This window comes from Malaclemys terrapin, chromosome 3, assembly GCF_027887155.1.
Source record: "Malaclemys terrapin pileata isolate rMalTer1 chromosome 3, rMalTer1.hap1, whole genome shotgun sequence".
Lineage (NCBI taxonomy): Eukaryota > Metazoa > Chordata > Testudines > Emydidae > Malaclemys > Malaclemys terrapin.
Genome location: NC_071507.1, coordinates 90,812,371 through 90,827,521, shown reverse-complemented (window position 1 = coordinate 90,827,521; position 15,151 = coordinate 90,812,371). Strand labels below are relative to the sequence as shown.

General features: G+C 48.5%; 1 protein-coding gene across 2 annotated transcripts in view; it reads left to right on the top strand.

Moving 5' to 3' along the window:
- Positions 1 to 2,477: 2,477 nt before the first annotated feature.
- The window catches only part of TMEM181 (transmembrane protein 181), a 62,704-nt gene continuing 50,030 nt past the window's right edge, over positions 2,478 to 15,151 (top strand). The window contains exon 1 of one of the 2 annotated variants that reach the window (XM_054022289.1): positions 2,478 to 2,826. In XM_054022289.1, coding sequence (XP_053878264.1) covers positions 2,696 to 2,826 — 131 coding nt within the window. In that variant the 5' untranslated portion in view covers positions 2,478 to 2,695. Of the gene's footprint in view, positions 2,827 to 13,745; positions 13,860 to 15,151 lie in introns of those variants that run through there. The other variant, XM_054022286.1, reaches the window with a different exon arrangement.

The window sequence follows — 15,151 nt, the reverse complement described above, 5'->3', positions numbered from 1 at the left end:
TACATCTCTATGACTCCCTGGCAGCCCTAGTAAGGAATTCTCTGTTGTACCCAAAACATTATACCATTGTGGGAACTCACCTAGGGCTAGAGCCTAGTGCTTAAAGCACCTAGAGCATTCGCCTCTGTGTCTGTGCTACACCCAGTATGCTACCAGACCTCAGAGAGGAGTGGTGCAATGGTGACAGAGGAGGGATCCCATTAATAGCCCAAGAGACAAAAGAAAATAGTGTAAGTTTCAAGATACTGACTGAAATGAGACAGAGGTTGTGCGCCCCAGGTGGGGGAAAGTAACAGCCTACCTTCATGCTTTTTGAATTGATCAGATATAATAGTTAATTTATTGCATGACAGACAGATATGCTGTGGAGTTGCAAGTAGAGCCTTGTTTCACTCAGCCAATTATTCCAAAACCAGGCATTATACATAGGGCCCTACTAAATTCACGGCCGTGAAAAATGCGTCACGGTCTGTGAAATCTGTCTTTTGTGTACTTTTACCCTGTACTATACAGATTTCACAGGGGAGACCAGCATTTCTCAAGCTGCGGGTCCTGACCCAAAAAGGGGTTGTGGGGGGGTTGCAAAGTTATTGTAGGGGGGTCATGGTATTGCCACCCTTACTTCTGTGCTGCCTTCTTCTGGATGGCAGCGGCTGCTGGTCAGGTGCCTAGCTCTGACGGCAGCGCCCTGGCAGCAGCAGCGCAGAAGTAGGGGTAGCAATATCATACCATGCTATCGTTATTTCTGTGTTCAGAGCTGGGCTCCCGGCCAGCAGCCACCACTCTCCGGCCGACCAGCTCTGAAGACAGAGCTGCTGCCAGTAGAGGTACAGAAGTAAGGATGGCAATACTGAGACCCCCCTACAATAACCTTGTAACCCCCTCACAACTCCCTTTTGGGTCAGGACTCCTACAGTTACAACACTGGGAAATTTCAGATTTAAATACACCTGTGCCCTGATATAACGCAGTCCCCGGGAGCCAAAAAATCTCTCTGCTTTATAGGTGAGACCACGTTATATCAGGTATGGTCCAGTACGGCGTGCCAGATAGGACCAGCTTCCCGGGCAGTGATTTAAAGGGTCTGGTGCTCCAGTCGTGGTGGGGAAAACCAGGCCCTTTAAATCACCACTGGAGCTCCAGCAGCGGGGTTCAGGCAGGGACTTAAAGGGCCCAGGGCTCCCCGCAGTGGCCAGAGCCTCTGGCTCTTTAAATCACCGCCCGAGCCCGGCTGCCAGAGATTTAAAGGGCCCGGGGCTCCAGCCGCTGTGGGGAGCCCCGGGCCCTTTAAATCACCTCTGGAGCTCTGGCAGCGGGGCTCGGGCGGCACTTTAAAGGGCCCAGGGCTCCCCGTAGCATCCGGAGCCTCTGGCCCTTTAAATCCCTGCCCAGGCCCGGCTGCCAGAGCCCCTTACACTTAGATCTACTCCTCCTTAGATACTTTAAGGCTAAAGTTTAATACTCTGGGTGGGGATTAAAATAATCTTGGTGGAACACAGAACAGATACGAAAACACTAGGGGCTGGCCTCTCACAGCTGTCAGTGGGAAAAGAAACGTTGGGTTGGAGCAGTGGTTCCCAAACTGGGGTTTGGGAACGCCTGCGTGTTCATGAAATGTTACAGGGGGTTCTCAGGAAAAAATTCCCTAATGGCAGACAGAGCTGTCCCTAGGAATCCTGGGCAGCCTGGGGCCAGCAGCCCGGAGCCCCTGGACTTCCAAGACCTAAACTTGCTCGGAGCTGCTTATCTATCATACTGAGGAGATTTAAACTTCAAGATTTATCAGAAATGGAAATGGAGGTGGATATTTTTTGCTGTTTTTAAAATGAAATAGGCAGCTAGCATTGTTTTTAAAATTATTATGAAGAACAAGTTTAAGCTTTGTTGTAATGTGCATTGTTTGCCTGGACTGCTCAAGACCCGAATGCTTGTGTAGGAGGAACTCTGTGTTGGCTTCTTAAATACCTTCATGCTGTTTCACATCTGATACTCCTTGATGAAACATAGGAGCCTTGTCTTAGAACAGGCTTATTCAAAGTGATACAAGCTACGAAAGTGAGTGTTGCCATTTTCATAATGTAATAAAAATACTGTAATGATAAATACTTAATAGTATGTAATAAGCATGTCATAAAAACAAATTTTATATTTCCAAGATCACTGCTTTTATAATTTATACTGGGGTAAAGAAGAAAATCCCTAGAAATATTCATTCTTAGGAGGGGGTTGGCAAGACTTGACATTTTAGTGAAAGGTTTAGGAACCACTGGCCTGGAGGACTGGGCGAGCTGCTCTGTAAAGCCAGTAACACCCCCCGTGAATCTGTCCAGGGTGCTGAAATCTCCCCAGCTCCTGTTCAGACTCCCCTGGCCACTCCTACCGCCGTCCGCGTGTCCGGCCATCTCTCCCGTTCGCAACACCCGCCGGGGCTGCGGCATCAAGTCGGGGAAGCACCGCGGCGGGGAGGATCGCGCTGGTGGGAACCATTCCCGGCTGCCGGGGGTAACGCAGCTCTGCCCCCACTCACTCACCTCAGCAGCGCGTGTGAGGAGGGGGTGAGGCGGAAGCGGGGCGGCCCAGCCTCGCAGCGCCACCCATCGCCTCGGCCCCAGAGCCGGAGGGCGCTCGCTCGCTCAGGGGGACTGACTCGCCGGTGTCGCGGGCTGGGCGTGGGGCTGCAGGCAGCGGCGGCGGGATGGACGCGGATTACCCCGCCTTCGAGACCCCGCTCTGCGGCGAGCTCAAGCGCTTCTGCCGCACGGTCAAGGAGACCTACAAGGAGATCAGAGAGGACCTGACCCCGTACAAGGATGATCGCTACTACCGGTAAGGGCTGGGGGCGGCCAGCGCTGCGCCCACCCCCCGCAGGGAAGCACGGAGGGGCTGGGCTCCGGGGCGGCCAGGCTCTTACAGAGCTGCTTTGCAGCTGCAGCCTCCCGGGGGTGGGGAGTGTTTGTTCTGCTCAGCGGGGGAACCCGAAAGCAATCCCAAATTGCCTTCAGCTGATTAAATACGTGCACGCCCCCCCGCCAGCTGGCCTGCCCGGGAGCGGCCTGTAAGGACGTTTGCAGGCGGCTTGGCTAGGAGGAGAGGGGCTTTTTGGAGAGCCAGGCTCTGCCATGGCTGTGTTAAGGAAGGAAGGTTGCCGGGTCTCTGCTGCCTCATCTGTGCTGGGATTTGAGGGGGCTGGATGATGTTTAGTCAGGAATCATGGCGGCGGCAACCTCCTAGGCTAGATTGCTTAGTGACTGTTTGGTCCGGGCAGCTGAAGGAGAAAAGGCTATTTTAAATAGGGCACTGGAGAGTTGGGAGGGGTTTGCAAAAAGGCTCATCCTCTTGCAATTCCATAGGGTGAATAGGCTGATAGGAAAGGTGTCGTCTCTCCGGGATCTCTCTGGTTCTACTGTATATGAGTTCCTTCCACCTTCCTTTCAAAAAGATCCCAGGCCATTTTATTTCCTTGATTACTGTGGAATAATTTATTTTCCATGACATGGAAACACCAAATAAGGACCTTTGGTGATTGTGGGAGGAAAACCTAGGTCAGATTTTTTCACTGAGCCCAGAACAAATTAATCATCCCCTAATATGGAACCATCTGCAGTAAGAGTCTATCAACCAGAACCACCTAGAATTGGCTTTTGATTAAAACTACTAATGCTGTAATCTCACTAATAAAACCTAGACATAGATTTCCATAACCCAGAAAGATGGATCCAAGCCTCCCAGGAACTTTAGCACTCAGGACAATATAAAAGAGGTTCCCTACTATTGTGAGCTAGTCTCTCTCTCCCTGAAAAGTGCTTTCTAGGAAAACCTCTGTACAGAAGTTCCATCACCCGCTTCTCTGCTTTAAGTAGTATAAACTATTATATAATAGCTCTTTCTAGCCTATGCTTATCCCTATTGTATCTGAGCACGGTATGTGACTACAGCCATTTAAATATTTGTACACAATGCACCAGATCCTCAGCTGGGGGTAAATCAGCATGGATCCTTTGACTTCAGTGGTACTGCACCCATTTTCACCAGCCAAGGATCTGGCCCATTATATTTAAATTGTCACTACATCCACAGCAGCCAGAGCTGTTGAAAGCAGTACCAATGTCTGATAACTTTGGCACCATCGATGTATCCTGGCAGAATTTAATATAGCTGCATTTTCCCCCAACAAAACAGTGGCTCATTGTTCCAAAGCCCGGTTGTGGGAAATCATTAGAAATGGGGCAGAGGAAGGGGGGGGGGGCAAACATGTCAGCACTATACTTGTTACGGTAGAGTGTTGTCTGCGGCAATATAGTGCTTATATGTAGACTCCAACTGCTGGTTCTGCTAGGTTTTTGGATATGGGGCTCCTGATGGTCACTGTCTTGCAACTTGTGTGGTCACTTTTACTTGTGCAAAATGAATACATTGTGGCTGTAAAAAGCTACCAGTCTGATTTGCAAAGGGGTAGATGAATATAGAATGTATGAGACCATGGGGATTTGGGCCTAGGAATAACAAACATGTGATATGAATAGAGCCTGAGAGATGGCTGCATCCATGCAGCAGCTGTGCTGCTTTGTTTTCAGTAGGAAACAGCAACTCTCCAATATAAACTCTCTTTAAGCCCCTGTTTTGACCAACAGTATGTTGTAAGGGGCTTTCAATACAACATGGCAGAGACTACATTGGAATGGCCCAAATGTAGTTGTAGAGTTAAATCTGGGCTGCCGTTTTCCAGTGCCATCATCTCCTGACAATAGCAGCTGTAAATGCTTGCACTTGCGGTAGAACCAGTGGGGTGAAAGATGCTATAGAAATGTAAAATGTTATGCTGTTACCTTTGTGGTTGACAGGGAAATAGCTTTTTGAATCAAGAATGATGCTGTGGGTTCTGCTGGTATTAGCTCTTCTAGAATAACGCAGCTGTATATTGCCTCTGAGGAAGCTGGGGCTTTAGTTCATTCAGGGCTCCTAGCCACATAAGCCTGCAGATCAAGAAGACCTGTCAATTTCAAATCTTCCACATAGAAATATATTCCACTTGGTAAATATGGAAGGGGAGGCAGCATGGTCCAGTGTACATGGCACTGCACTAAGGACCTGGCTCTGTCACTGACCTACTGTGTGACTTTACCCCATCTGTGTCTGTTTCCCCATCTGTAAAATATGGATAATTATACTTTGTCTCCTTTGCAAAGGATGTTGAGATCTATGGATGACTTGGGCTAAGTATTGTTACATTTATTGCTGAACCACTAGGTTTACATATGCTGTTTTTATCCACTATATCTCTAGCAGTCCATTGTGCATGGCACTTTTCTCTTTTAGTTTCTTTAGATACAGCTCGCTCAATGAACTTTCATGAAACTCTTGCCCCCCAGACTAACTGCAGGGGTGGGGGAATTCAGAAGTCTTAAGCCTAGGTTTCTATATCATGCTGCATTGGGCTAAAAATGTAAATATTAGCAAGTTAGTTTTGCCCAACTAATATGTATTTTGATTGTGCAACTGCATGGAGCCAATGACCGCTGTGATTTAAGTCACTTGCACCATACTGGGGTGGAGACAAAACAATCAGCCACCTCGCAGGACAATGAAGTTACAGCTGTGTCTAGACTGGAAGCGCTTAAGGGCAAGCAATGCATTTTATGATGTGCTTGTAAAGCACTATGTAAATTTACAGCATTATGTATGTGATGCTTAATAATATTGTAAATAATATAATTGGTATCACCACTCATGGTATTTATAGAGACCTAGTATACCTAGGGCCAGGTTTGCCAGAGAATGCTGAGTGCACTGGGGGAAGGGGGAGAAGATTGGTGGCTTACCATCATGTTTAATTCTTCTCAATCTTGGAGACTGATGTGAGCCATACTGGCCTCCACACAAGTTAGAGCAGCTTTAGGGTTGCTCTAACTGATGCCAATGAATAATGGCTCTCAAGAAGCCACTCCCCCCTTCCACCCTGGCATGCTCCTTCTTGACCTTGGAATACCTCTGATGCCAGGTAGGGAGGCAGGAGCAGAGCAACTGATGTACGGCTGGTAGTTGAAGATTCCCTTATACTAGGAGGACCCTCTGCTGCTGCCTAAAGGTAGCTTTAAGTCTTCCCGTGATGCACTGGGGATTTAGTAGAGGCTCTACATTTGTGCCCACTTAGAAAATCTCAACCATTATGTATGTTCAAAGCCAACTAGGAGATCTAGCCTAACAACAGAACTTCTATTAATTTCAGTGGGTGTTGAACAGCTAAATCCCCTAGATGGTTTTGAAAATCTCAACTTTCATGACTAAATTTTGGAAGGGAATTTATAAGGTAACTTGCATGGCTATTTGGAGGAAATGGCAGAACCACCGTGCTTCAAATGGTAGGTAGTGGCCAAATTATGCAACTCCAGTGATGTCACAGCAGATCTATAACTAAAAGCAGCATTTGGCTTGATACTACTGAAAATCAATAATTCTAGGTGACATGAACACATCATTATTGGCTAACCAGCTTATAAAGAGAAGTTCTGTATTCGAAGTCCTCTCCCAATGCTGAGCTTTGTAATAATACCCAGAGATTAAGATAAATGACCTACAGTGAGACTGCACTATTTTTTTCTCTTTTAAATAAGACATCATTCTGTCCATCAAAAAGCACTAGGCTTGTATGTGACAGTTGTAGTTCATTCATTATTTTACTTAATGTAAAATGTCTCTTGTATGTGTAATGAAATAAAGAATGAATTATAGTTCGACTTGGACCACTGCCTATTGTTAAAGTTGTGCAACACTTCCCAGTATAAGAACCTATTTTCAGTTGCTTATAACTTGCCAAATTTCAACCATTTGGGAAAATCTCAGTCAAAATGATTCAGCTGTTTTTGAGAATAAGGTTAGGCTCATCTATGACAAAAAGGCTCCCCCCCCCCTTGCAAATTTCAAGTCCCTATTCCAAAGCGTGGAGGTGCTAGAACTTCTCAAAGTAAAAGTGGCTGGGCTGGGTTCCCTGCTATGCCACATACTTCTTGTGTGACCTTGAGCAAGTCACTTAATGTGTCTGTGCCTTATCCCCTTCTATAAAATGACAATAACATTTCCCTGTCTCTCAGGGGTATTGCAAGGATAAATCAATGAATGTTTGTGAGCTACTGAAGGTACATAAATGAATTGTCAAAGCTATGACTCTGCAGCTTCTCTTCCTAACACAGTAAAAATGCTCACAGATATTGTAAACATATTGTTCCATCACTTTCTCATCTTCAAGGTAGAAGGTCTTGTTGAAAAACCTCAAAGAGAGTGGGAGCTGCAAGGCTGCATATTCCTGACCTAGTTGCTTCAAAGTGTTATTTAGCAGTGCCATCCCAACAAAGGCCTATTCTGGGTCAGAAATAATCTCCTAGATCATTCTGAGTCCTCAGGTCCTTATTCTGTGTCTGGACTATCTATTTTTGTCCATTAAAATTCACAAATGTGTTCCCTCACTTATTTTGTATTCCCAAATACTTATTCTGGGTAAAATTATATCACTTCTTTTAATTGTATTCAAAACTATAACAACAGCAGAAGACAACTAAATCATCAACAATGCCATAAATCATAGTTCTAATTGCCTGTACAAATATCGACATCATTAGCCAAATTCATCCCTGGTATATTTCCACTGAGTTCAGTGGAGTTACAGTAGGGATGAACTGGGTCCCACATGTCTGTAATAATATTTTAAATCACACAGGCAGACAACTTAATATATAATGCTATCAATGATAAGTGAAATTAAAGGATGACCATAACATAAACACTACACCATGTAAGTAAACTGGCACAGGAAGTACTGGGCTTGTTTAAAAGATGTGATAAAACCTTTATTATACATTGGCTTGTGCTGCCTGAACCATCTATGAATTCTTGGTGTAATGCACGGGGTTCATCCTGAGATGATCTATCCTATGTAGATGATAAACCTCAAAGCTGGGGAGTACTTTGAACTTTATCCTGGCATAGACAGCAGGTTTCTCACGTCTATAATTAGTAGCAGCCTTGACATTTTAATAATATATTACTAGATACTTGCTATTATTAAAAGCAAAGAGTAGTACGAAACATAGGGTGAGTTTAGGGACTTGATAAACTATCTACCCCCATGCCTCTCTGCCTGCTCAGTGGGTCTTTGACAGCCTTTGCTGTCCAGTCTCTCAGAAGACTCAACAAATAAGCATTGACATTTGTGCAAATGATTGTTCATAAAGCAATAGTATATGCAATATTGTTATATTTTAAGTAGTGTGTTTAAAGCAATAGCTTACTAGATAGGCTTTAATTTGCAACTACTTGTAATCTGACTAGATTCTCTGTAATATGGCACATTAAAAACATTTTCACCTCCTGTACACTGAAGCTGGTCCCAATGTGACAACAATGTTGCCACTATCTTTCTGTTGAAAGAGCTATTCAAAACTCGTTCAAAAAACAGGATGCTGTCTCTAAGGTGAAGTGATGCATCCATGAACTAAACACACAAAGACTCAAAATATAAGACGTGTCAGTCCTTATGCCTTAGATTAGAGGTGGGCAAACTATGGCCCACGGGCCACATCTGGCCTGCAGGACTGTCCTGCCCGGCCCCAGAGCTTCTGGCCGGGGACACTAGCCCCCGTCCCCTCCTCTGCTGTCCCCCGTCCCCCGCAGCCTCAGACCAGACCAGAGCTGCCAGTGCTCTGGTCTGCTGCTCCTGCTGGGAAACGCGGTGGCATGGCTGCGAGCTCCTGCTGCTCTGAGCTGCATGGTAAGGGGTCAGGGAGTCCCAGGGGGCAGGGAGAGTTGGATGGGGCGGAGGTTCTGGGGGGGGGGGGGCAGTCAGGGGACTGGGAACAGGGGGGGTTGGATAGGCGTGGGAGTCCTGGGGGGCCTGTTGGGGATTGGGGGGCGTGGATAGCGGTTGGGGCAGTCAGGGGACAGGGAGCGGGGGGGGTGGATAGGGGTTGGGGCAGTCAGGGGATGGTTAGGGTCCCAGGAGGGGGCAGTCAGGGGAAAAGGAATGGGGGGGGTTTGGATGGGTCAAGGGTTATGAGGGGGGTGGGAAGTGGGAGGGGGCAGATAGGGGGCAGGGGCCAAGCTGTTTGGGAAGGCACAGCCTTCCCTACCCGGCCCTCCATACAGTTTCACAACCCCGATGTGGCCCTCGGCCCAAAAAGTTTGCCCACCCCTGCCTTAGATGAATAGGTTTGATTCAACCTCAAAAACACCTGGCTTTTTGCTTTCTAAATATATGGTTAATTTTAATGCAATAGCTCGTGCCATTAATCCCTAACTTTCACCAGAAATACAAGTGGATGCTACCTGAAAGCTGATAGGCAAAACTCAACAGGTGTGTTCAGAGCCAGTTTGCAGCAGCACATAAAGATCATACAGAATCTGACTCAAAAGATGGTAGGTAAATCTTATCCTTCCAGGTCTAAGGAATCTCATCTGGGCTATAGCAAGTGTGGGCAAGTTTGATGAAAGCTCCATCACATGACTCATTCAATATATCTCTGTCCTGACCTTCAAGACTTCAGTTCTGTGCCTCTCATGAAAACACAAAGCCTATGATGTTAGACTGCTGTGTAATTTTGTGATATGGAAAGTGTCCCCTGGCAACCAGAATGAGATCATCAAACTCATTTTACTTGTGGCCCCAGCCAGTTTCAAACCCAGATTTTTACAGTAGAAAAGCAAGTGCATTTAATGTACTTTGTCACCTAACCTGCACTTAGTTACCTTAATGTAAAAGGAGTGTGTGTGGGCAACTCTCATTGACTAGTGTTCTATAGTGCCATATGGGAGACCTGGTTTTAACTTCCAGTCCTGGCCACATTTGCTTAAATGGCAAAACTTCCATTGTTTTCTACAGGATCAGGATTTTACTTCTAGTCTTTAAGTTGCTAGCCAGTTAGGGTACATCTATATGGCAAGCAGAAACCCGCAACAGCAAGTCTCAGAGCCTGGTCTACAGAAACAGGCTGGTGCTATTGCACCAAAAATAGCAGTGTAGATGTTTGGACGCGGGCTGGAGTTCAGGCTCTGAAGCTCATCCCCTCTCCTTAGGCTTCAAAACCTGAGCTTCAGCCAGAGCTTGAATGTCTACACTGCTATTTTTAGTGCCGTAGTGCGAGCCCAAGTCTGTAGACTGCGCTCTGAGACTTGATGCCATGAGTTTTTGCTTTGCTGCGTAGATGTACCCTTAAGGTCTTGGAGTACTGTCAAGATCCTGGAGAGGTAGGAATGTCTCATATCATTTAAACACAAGTGATTCAATGCTCAGTTGTTCTGTTTGGTGCATTTGGGAAAGAGGACTACTCATATAAATGAAATAGGCACATGATTATTTGCAGAATTGGGGCTTTAGTCTGTAAAATCAGTACTGCCAGATGTAGTAGGAATCCCTGATGTTACTTTGGTACTTGCTTCAATAATTTTTTTTTTTAAGAAGCAAAGTAGCTTCAGAAAGGTGTAAGTATAAGGGGTCCATCTGCTGGCTTAGGTCCTGGCAGATCCAAGTGCAGGAGCAATTTCAAAAGCTAGAGGAGGCCTAGAGTGTCATATATGTGACACTCTTAATTCTGGAGAGGTGGTAGGCTCAGCTTGCATCACTCTGCAGTGCCTCCAGCAGCCAGTTCCTGGAGCAGAATTTAGAGCAGTTACAAGAAGCTCTTTGTCTTGTAGAACAGCGTTGGCAACTTTCTAACATATAGTGCATAGCAGTGTAGGGAGTATGATAAAAAGAGGCATGTGGTGTTTTAAGTGAGTTATATAACATCAAAGTGTGCAGAATGCCAGGTCTTGATCCAATTCCCATTGATGTCACTCCTCTACTTGGGTCTGCCACTGACAAACCATCTAAGCAGTGAGCTCTTAGATATTACTACTGACATGCCTCAGGTGCCTTGTGAGACATGAGGCTTAAGCTCAAAGGCCGTTGACTTTCCACTGACTTCACTGAGGCAAGCTCAGGCTCTTAAACAGCTAAACCTTTTCTAGTGTTTTTATAGATACCACAGATCTAAATCAGCATTGTATTACTCCAGTTGTCAGCTTATGTAACTCCATAAAAATCAATGGATTTCCACTGGTATGAGCCTGGAGTAGCACAATGCTGAGTCAAGCCCTACATATTTAATAATGGCTAAACTATTCTCTTATAACCTATTTTTAAAATAACACTGGAGCAGAGATCATTAGGAACATACATGTGGAAATATAAATGTTAAGAATTCTGTTTGAGCTAGTACTTTAAACAGTCCTATTGTTTTATTCTAAAATGTCATTACTCTGTGCAGTTAACAGTTTAAAATGGGATCCTGAGCTGAGAGGGGGAAATCTTGGAGGTCAACTAACAGACCAATACACCTTCCCCTGTACTGCAAATGTTTATTTGCTTCCCTTGTGGTTATGTTTACTTAACATGCTTAAGGACTTGTCTATACTTACAGTGCTACAGCTGCATGCTCTAGTGCTTAGCGAAGATGCTACCTATACTGACAGGAGAGCTTCTCCCGTCGATATAGCTACCGCCTGTCGGAGAGGTGGAGTACCTATGGCAATGGGCAAAGCCCTCCTGTCAACATAGCGCTGTCTACACCAGAAGTTAGGGTGGTATAACTGGATCACTCAAGGGTGTAGATTTTCCACAGCCCTGAGCGATGTAATTATACTGACATAAGTTTGTAGTGCAGACCACAGTTGAGAATATATAGATATCACTATAAGCCAGGTCTATACTACAAACTTACATTAGTATAACTACATAGCTCAGGGATGTGAAAAATTCACATTCCTGGGCCACGCAGTTATACTGACCTAACCCCCGATGTAAACAGCACAAGCTTGACGGGAGGGCTTCTCCTGGAGGTGGATTAACTACGCTGAGGGGAGAAGCTCCCTCATGGGCATAGTAGCATCTGCGCGAACGCTGCGCAGCTTCATTGCTGCAGCTTTAAGTGTAGGTCTGTTCTCAGCTTTGTTCTGGAGTTACAGTTTGAGGCTTGGCCGTGATATACCAACATAAGTTTGTAGCATAGAACTATGTTGCTCAGGGGTGTGGAAAATCTGCAGTGCTATAAGTGTAGACAAGCCCAGCACTTGCTCCTGCTGGTAGGTCAGCATTACTGATGGGATGCTGTTGGCCCCCAGACAGCTGCTAGAAGAGGAGTATCCCTTGATGCTAATGTATGCAACCCCCCACCACCACGCCTGGTACCCCAGGCACACATAGACAGTGGAAGTACCTGCCCTGGGACGGGTTGAGCTGTGTGTGCTGCCGCTGAGCCCACGGGTTCTGCTCTCAGTGCTGTCCTGTCTCTGTGTCCCCCGCTCTTCAGCCCTGTTCTGCCGCATGCCCTGGAGTCGTGCTGCTGCTTGCGCTGTGTGGACACCAGGGGCCCAGCCTCGCTGTGGCTCTAGGGGCTGCCACAGTACCAAGGCTGAGTGTGGCCCCGAGGCCATGACACGAGTCACAGCAGCTGAGGGCGGGGCGGCACTGCAGGGGGCTGGAGCCATGTCCAGGAGGCAGCTGTGTGCGGGCACATGGTGGAGGCGGCGGCAGGGAAGCAATGGGCATGGTTGCGGATAAACAGGGACCTGCCCTTCTGTGCCTAGAGCCCCTGGGTGCGGGTGGAGCCACGGCCACACTAGGGTGACCAAATGTCCCAATTTTATAGGGACAGTCCCCATATTTGGGCTTTGTTTTATATGGGTGCCTATTACCCCCACTCGAGCGTTGCCAGGTGTCCAGTTTTTTACCGGAATGCCCGGTCAAAAAGGGAGCCTGGTGGCTCTGGTCAGCACTGGTGACTGGGTCGTTAAAAGTCCGGTTGGCATGGCTGGTAGGCTCCTTACCTGGCTCTGCGTGGCTCCCCAGAAGCAGCAACATGTCCCTCCACTCCTAGGCAGAGGGACGGGCAGAGGGGCTCTGCGTGCTATCCTGAATGCTGGCTCCGCAGCTCCCATTGACCAAGTACACACCACACGGAGCCGCCCCTACACCTAGGAGCCAAGGGCCATGTCGCTACTTCTGGGGAGCCCCAGAGGTAAGCGCTGCCTGAAGCCCTCTCCCTGCACCCTCTCCTGTACCCCAACCCCGCACCTCTGAGACCCCTCCTGCACTCTGAACCCCTCAGCCCTGGCCCCGCTCTGGAAACCATAGCCCCAGCCGGAGCCTTCACCCCTCCTGCACCCCAGCCTGGTGAAAATGAGTGAGTGGGGTTGGGGAGAGCAAGCGACAGAGGCGGGGGGATAGAGTGAGGGGGGGCCGCAGTGTTCGGTTTTGTGCCACCATGATTAGAAAGTTGGAATCCCTACCACGCCTCCCCACCGTGATTTTTCACACTTCACACTAATCTGGTCACCCTAGTTCAACTAGGCCTGAGGCAGCTAAGTGGATCCGGTTTCCTACCCTTTCGTTCAAGTGGTGCCAACACCGGGCGTGGCCCTGAGGTGATGGGCGGGGCTCGCTGATTGCCGGTGACATGGGCGGGCCCGGCCGGCGTCCCGGGGTGGTGGTGGTGGGGCACGGATGGATGGCGTGAAGTAATCAGGGTGTAGTTTCGTGTCCCCGTCCGCCCCCCGTAGCCCGCTCGCGCCTCACTCCCCCAGCAGGTGCGCACGGAGGACCTTTCCCCCGCCCTCCCCAGGAACAAGAGTCGGGCAAGAGTCTCGGAGCTGTGGCGCGCGTACGTCTCGCTGTCACGTGACAGATCCCGGCGTGACGTGCGGTTGGATGACGCGTACGGAAGCGCTGCGGCTGCTGCTGATTCTGCCACGGACGGTTGTGAGGCTGCGGCTCGCGCCCGAGTCTGTTACGAGAGGAGGTGCCACCAGTGCGCATGCGGCTCGGAGATGGAGCTGTGAGTGGGGGGCGCGGGGAGGGGGTGTCTTGGGCTCCGGGCTGTGCCCAAGGCGGGGCGGTCCCTCTCCCCGCCCCCACGATCCCCCCATCCTGGTCCTTACCCTGGGCGCTGGTCCAGGTGTTGTCCCCCCCCACCGTGAATAACCCTCCCCTTGCTGCTGCACCGGTAGGCAGCGCTCCCGGACCTGCGCAGACCCCCCCCCCCCGCCACACACACACACACACACACACACACACACGGGGGTGGGGGACTCGGGCAGGGCCGTCCTAGGGCCTGTGCCCTACGGCAGGCCAGAGTAAATGTTCCCCACGGTCCCTGCTGGCCTCGTGCTCTGTGACCCTCCCCGTGGTGTGTGTCCCCCGCGCGCGCCCAGCCCGCCCCCGAGAGCGGTCAGCAGCCTCGCAGCTGGCTCCTGCGGGAACGTAACGGGGAAGCAAGGGGACCAGCCGGCTCCCCCCGGGACCGTGGGGTAGGCAAGGAGTGTAGCCTTGGAAAGGCTGCTTTAGCGCATTGCCTGCTTCAGTGCGAGCACCCTCCTTAATGTGTGTCCCCAGGCATCCTCTAGAGGCTGTTCCGATCTTGGGTGGGGGTGGCTCTCGTTCAGTGGGGAGGTGTGGTTGAGGAGAAGTTTTAAGTCCTGTTGGCCTGCTTGACTGGCAGTGAGAGGAGGTGTGATTGGGTGGGAGAAGGAGAAAAGCTGATGTGTTGGACGATTTAAGTTGTTGTCCCTTTAGCATTGTGTTTTTAAGTGTATTTCAAAGGTGTCCAGAGCCTTGGATGGGTGTCCTTTGGTGTGGGGCTGTTTTTAGATAGAAATGAAAGGGAAAGTTATAGGAAACATCATCTAAACCAGATCAGGCATTGGACCTAACTTCTAGTTAAATAGTAACTTGATCCTCGAGGTCAGTGTTTCTCAACTTTTTTGATACCAGGGACTGGCTTGCTGCCTTCCTAAACTGTGTCAGGGAGATCTCAGGGACTGGCGCTGGTCCATGGACCGGTTGCTGAGAAGCACTGCCCAGGTGAATGCGGATCTCTTAGAAAGGCTGCTTTGGTTGAAGGGTCTGCCAAGGTGTTTGAAGATGTATTAGATGTGCAGTTATAGGTTAACTTGCTGTTGAATTCTAGGGCGGTTCTGTTTTTTGTGTTTACCTACATATGCTGTTTTCTGTGTGCAGACTTTATTTGGGAATTAAGGGTAGAATGTTTGCTACTCTAGGCAAACTTGGAATGTCACAATCATGAATTGCTAAACATTAGACTGCCTCTAATACAAACCTGGCAATACT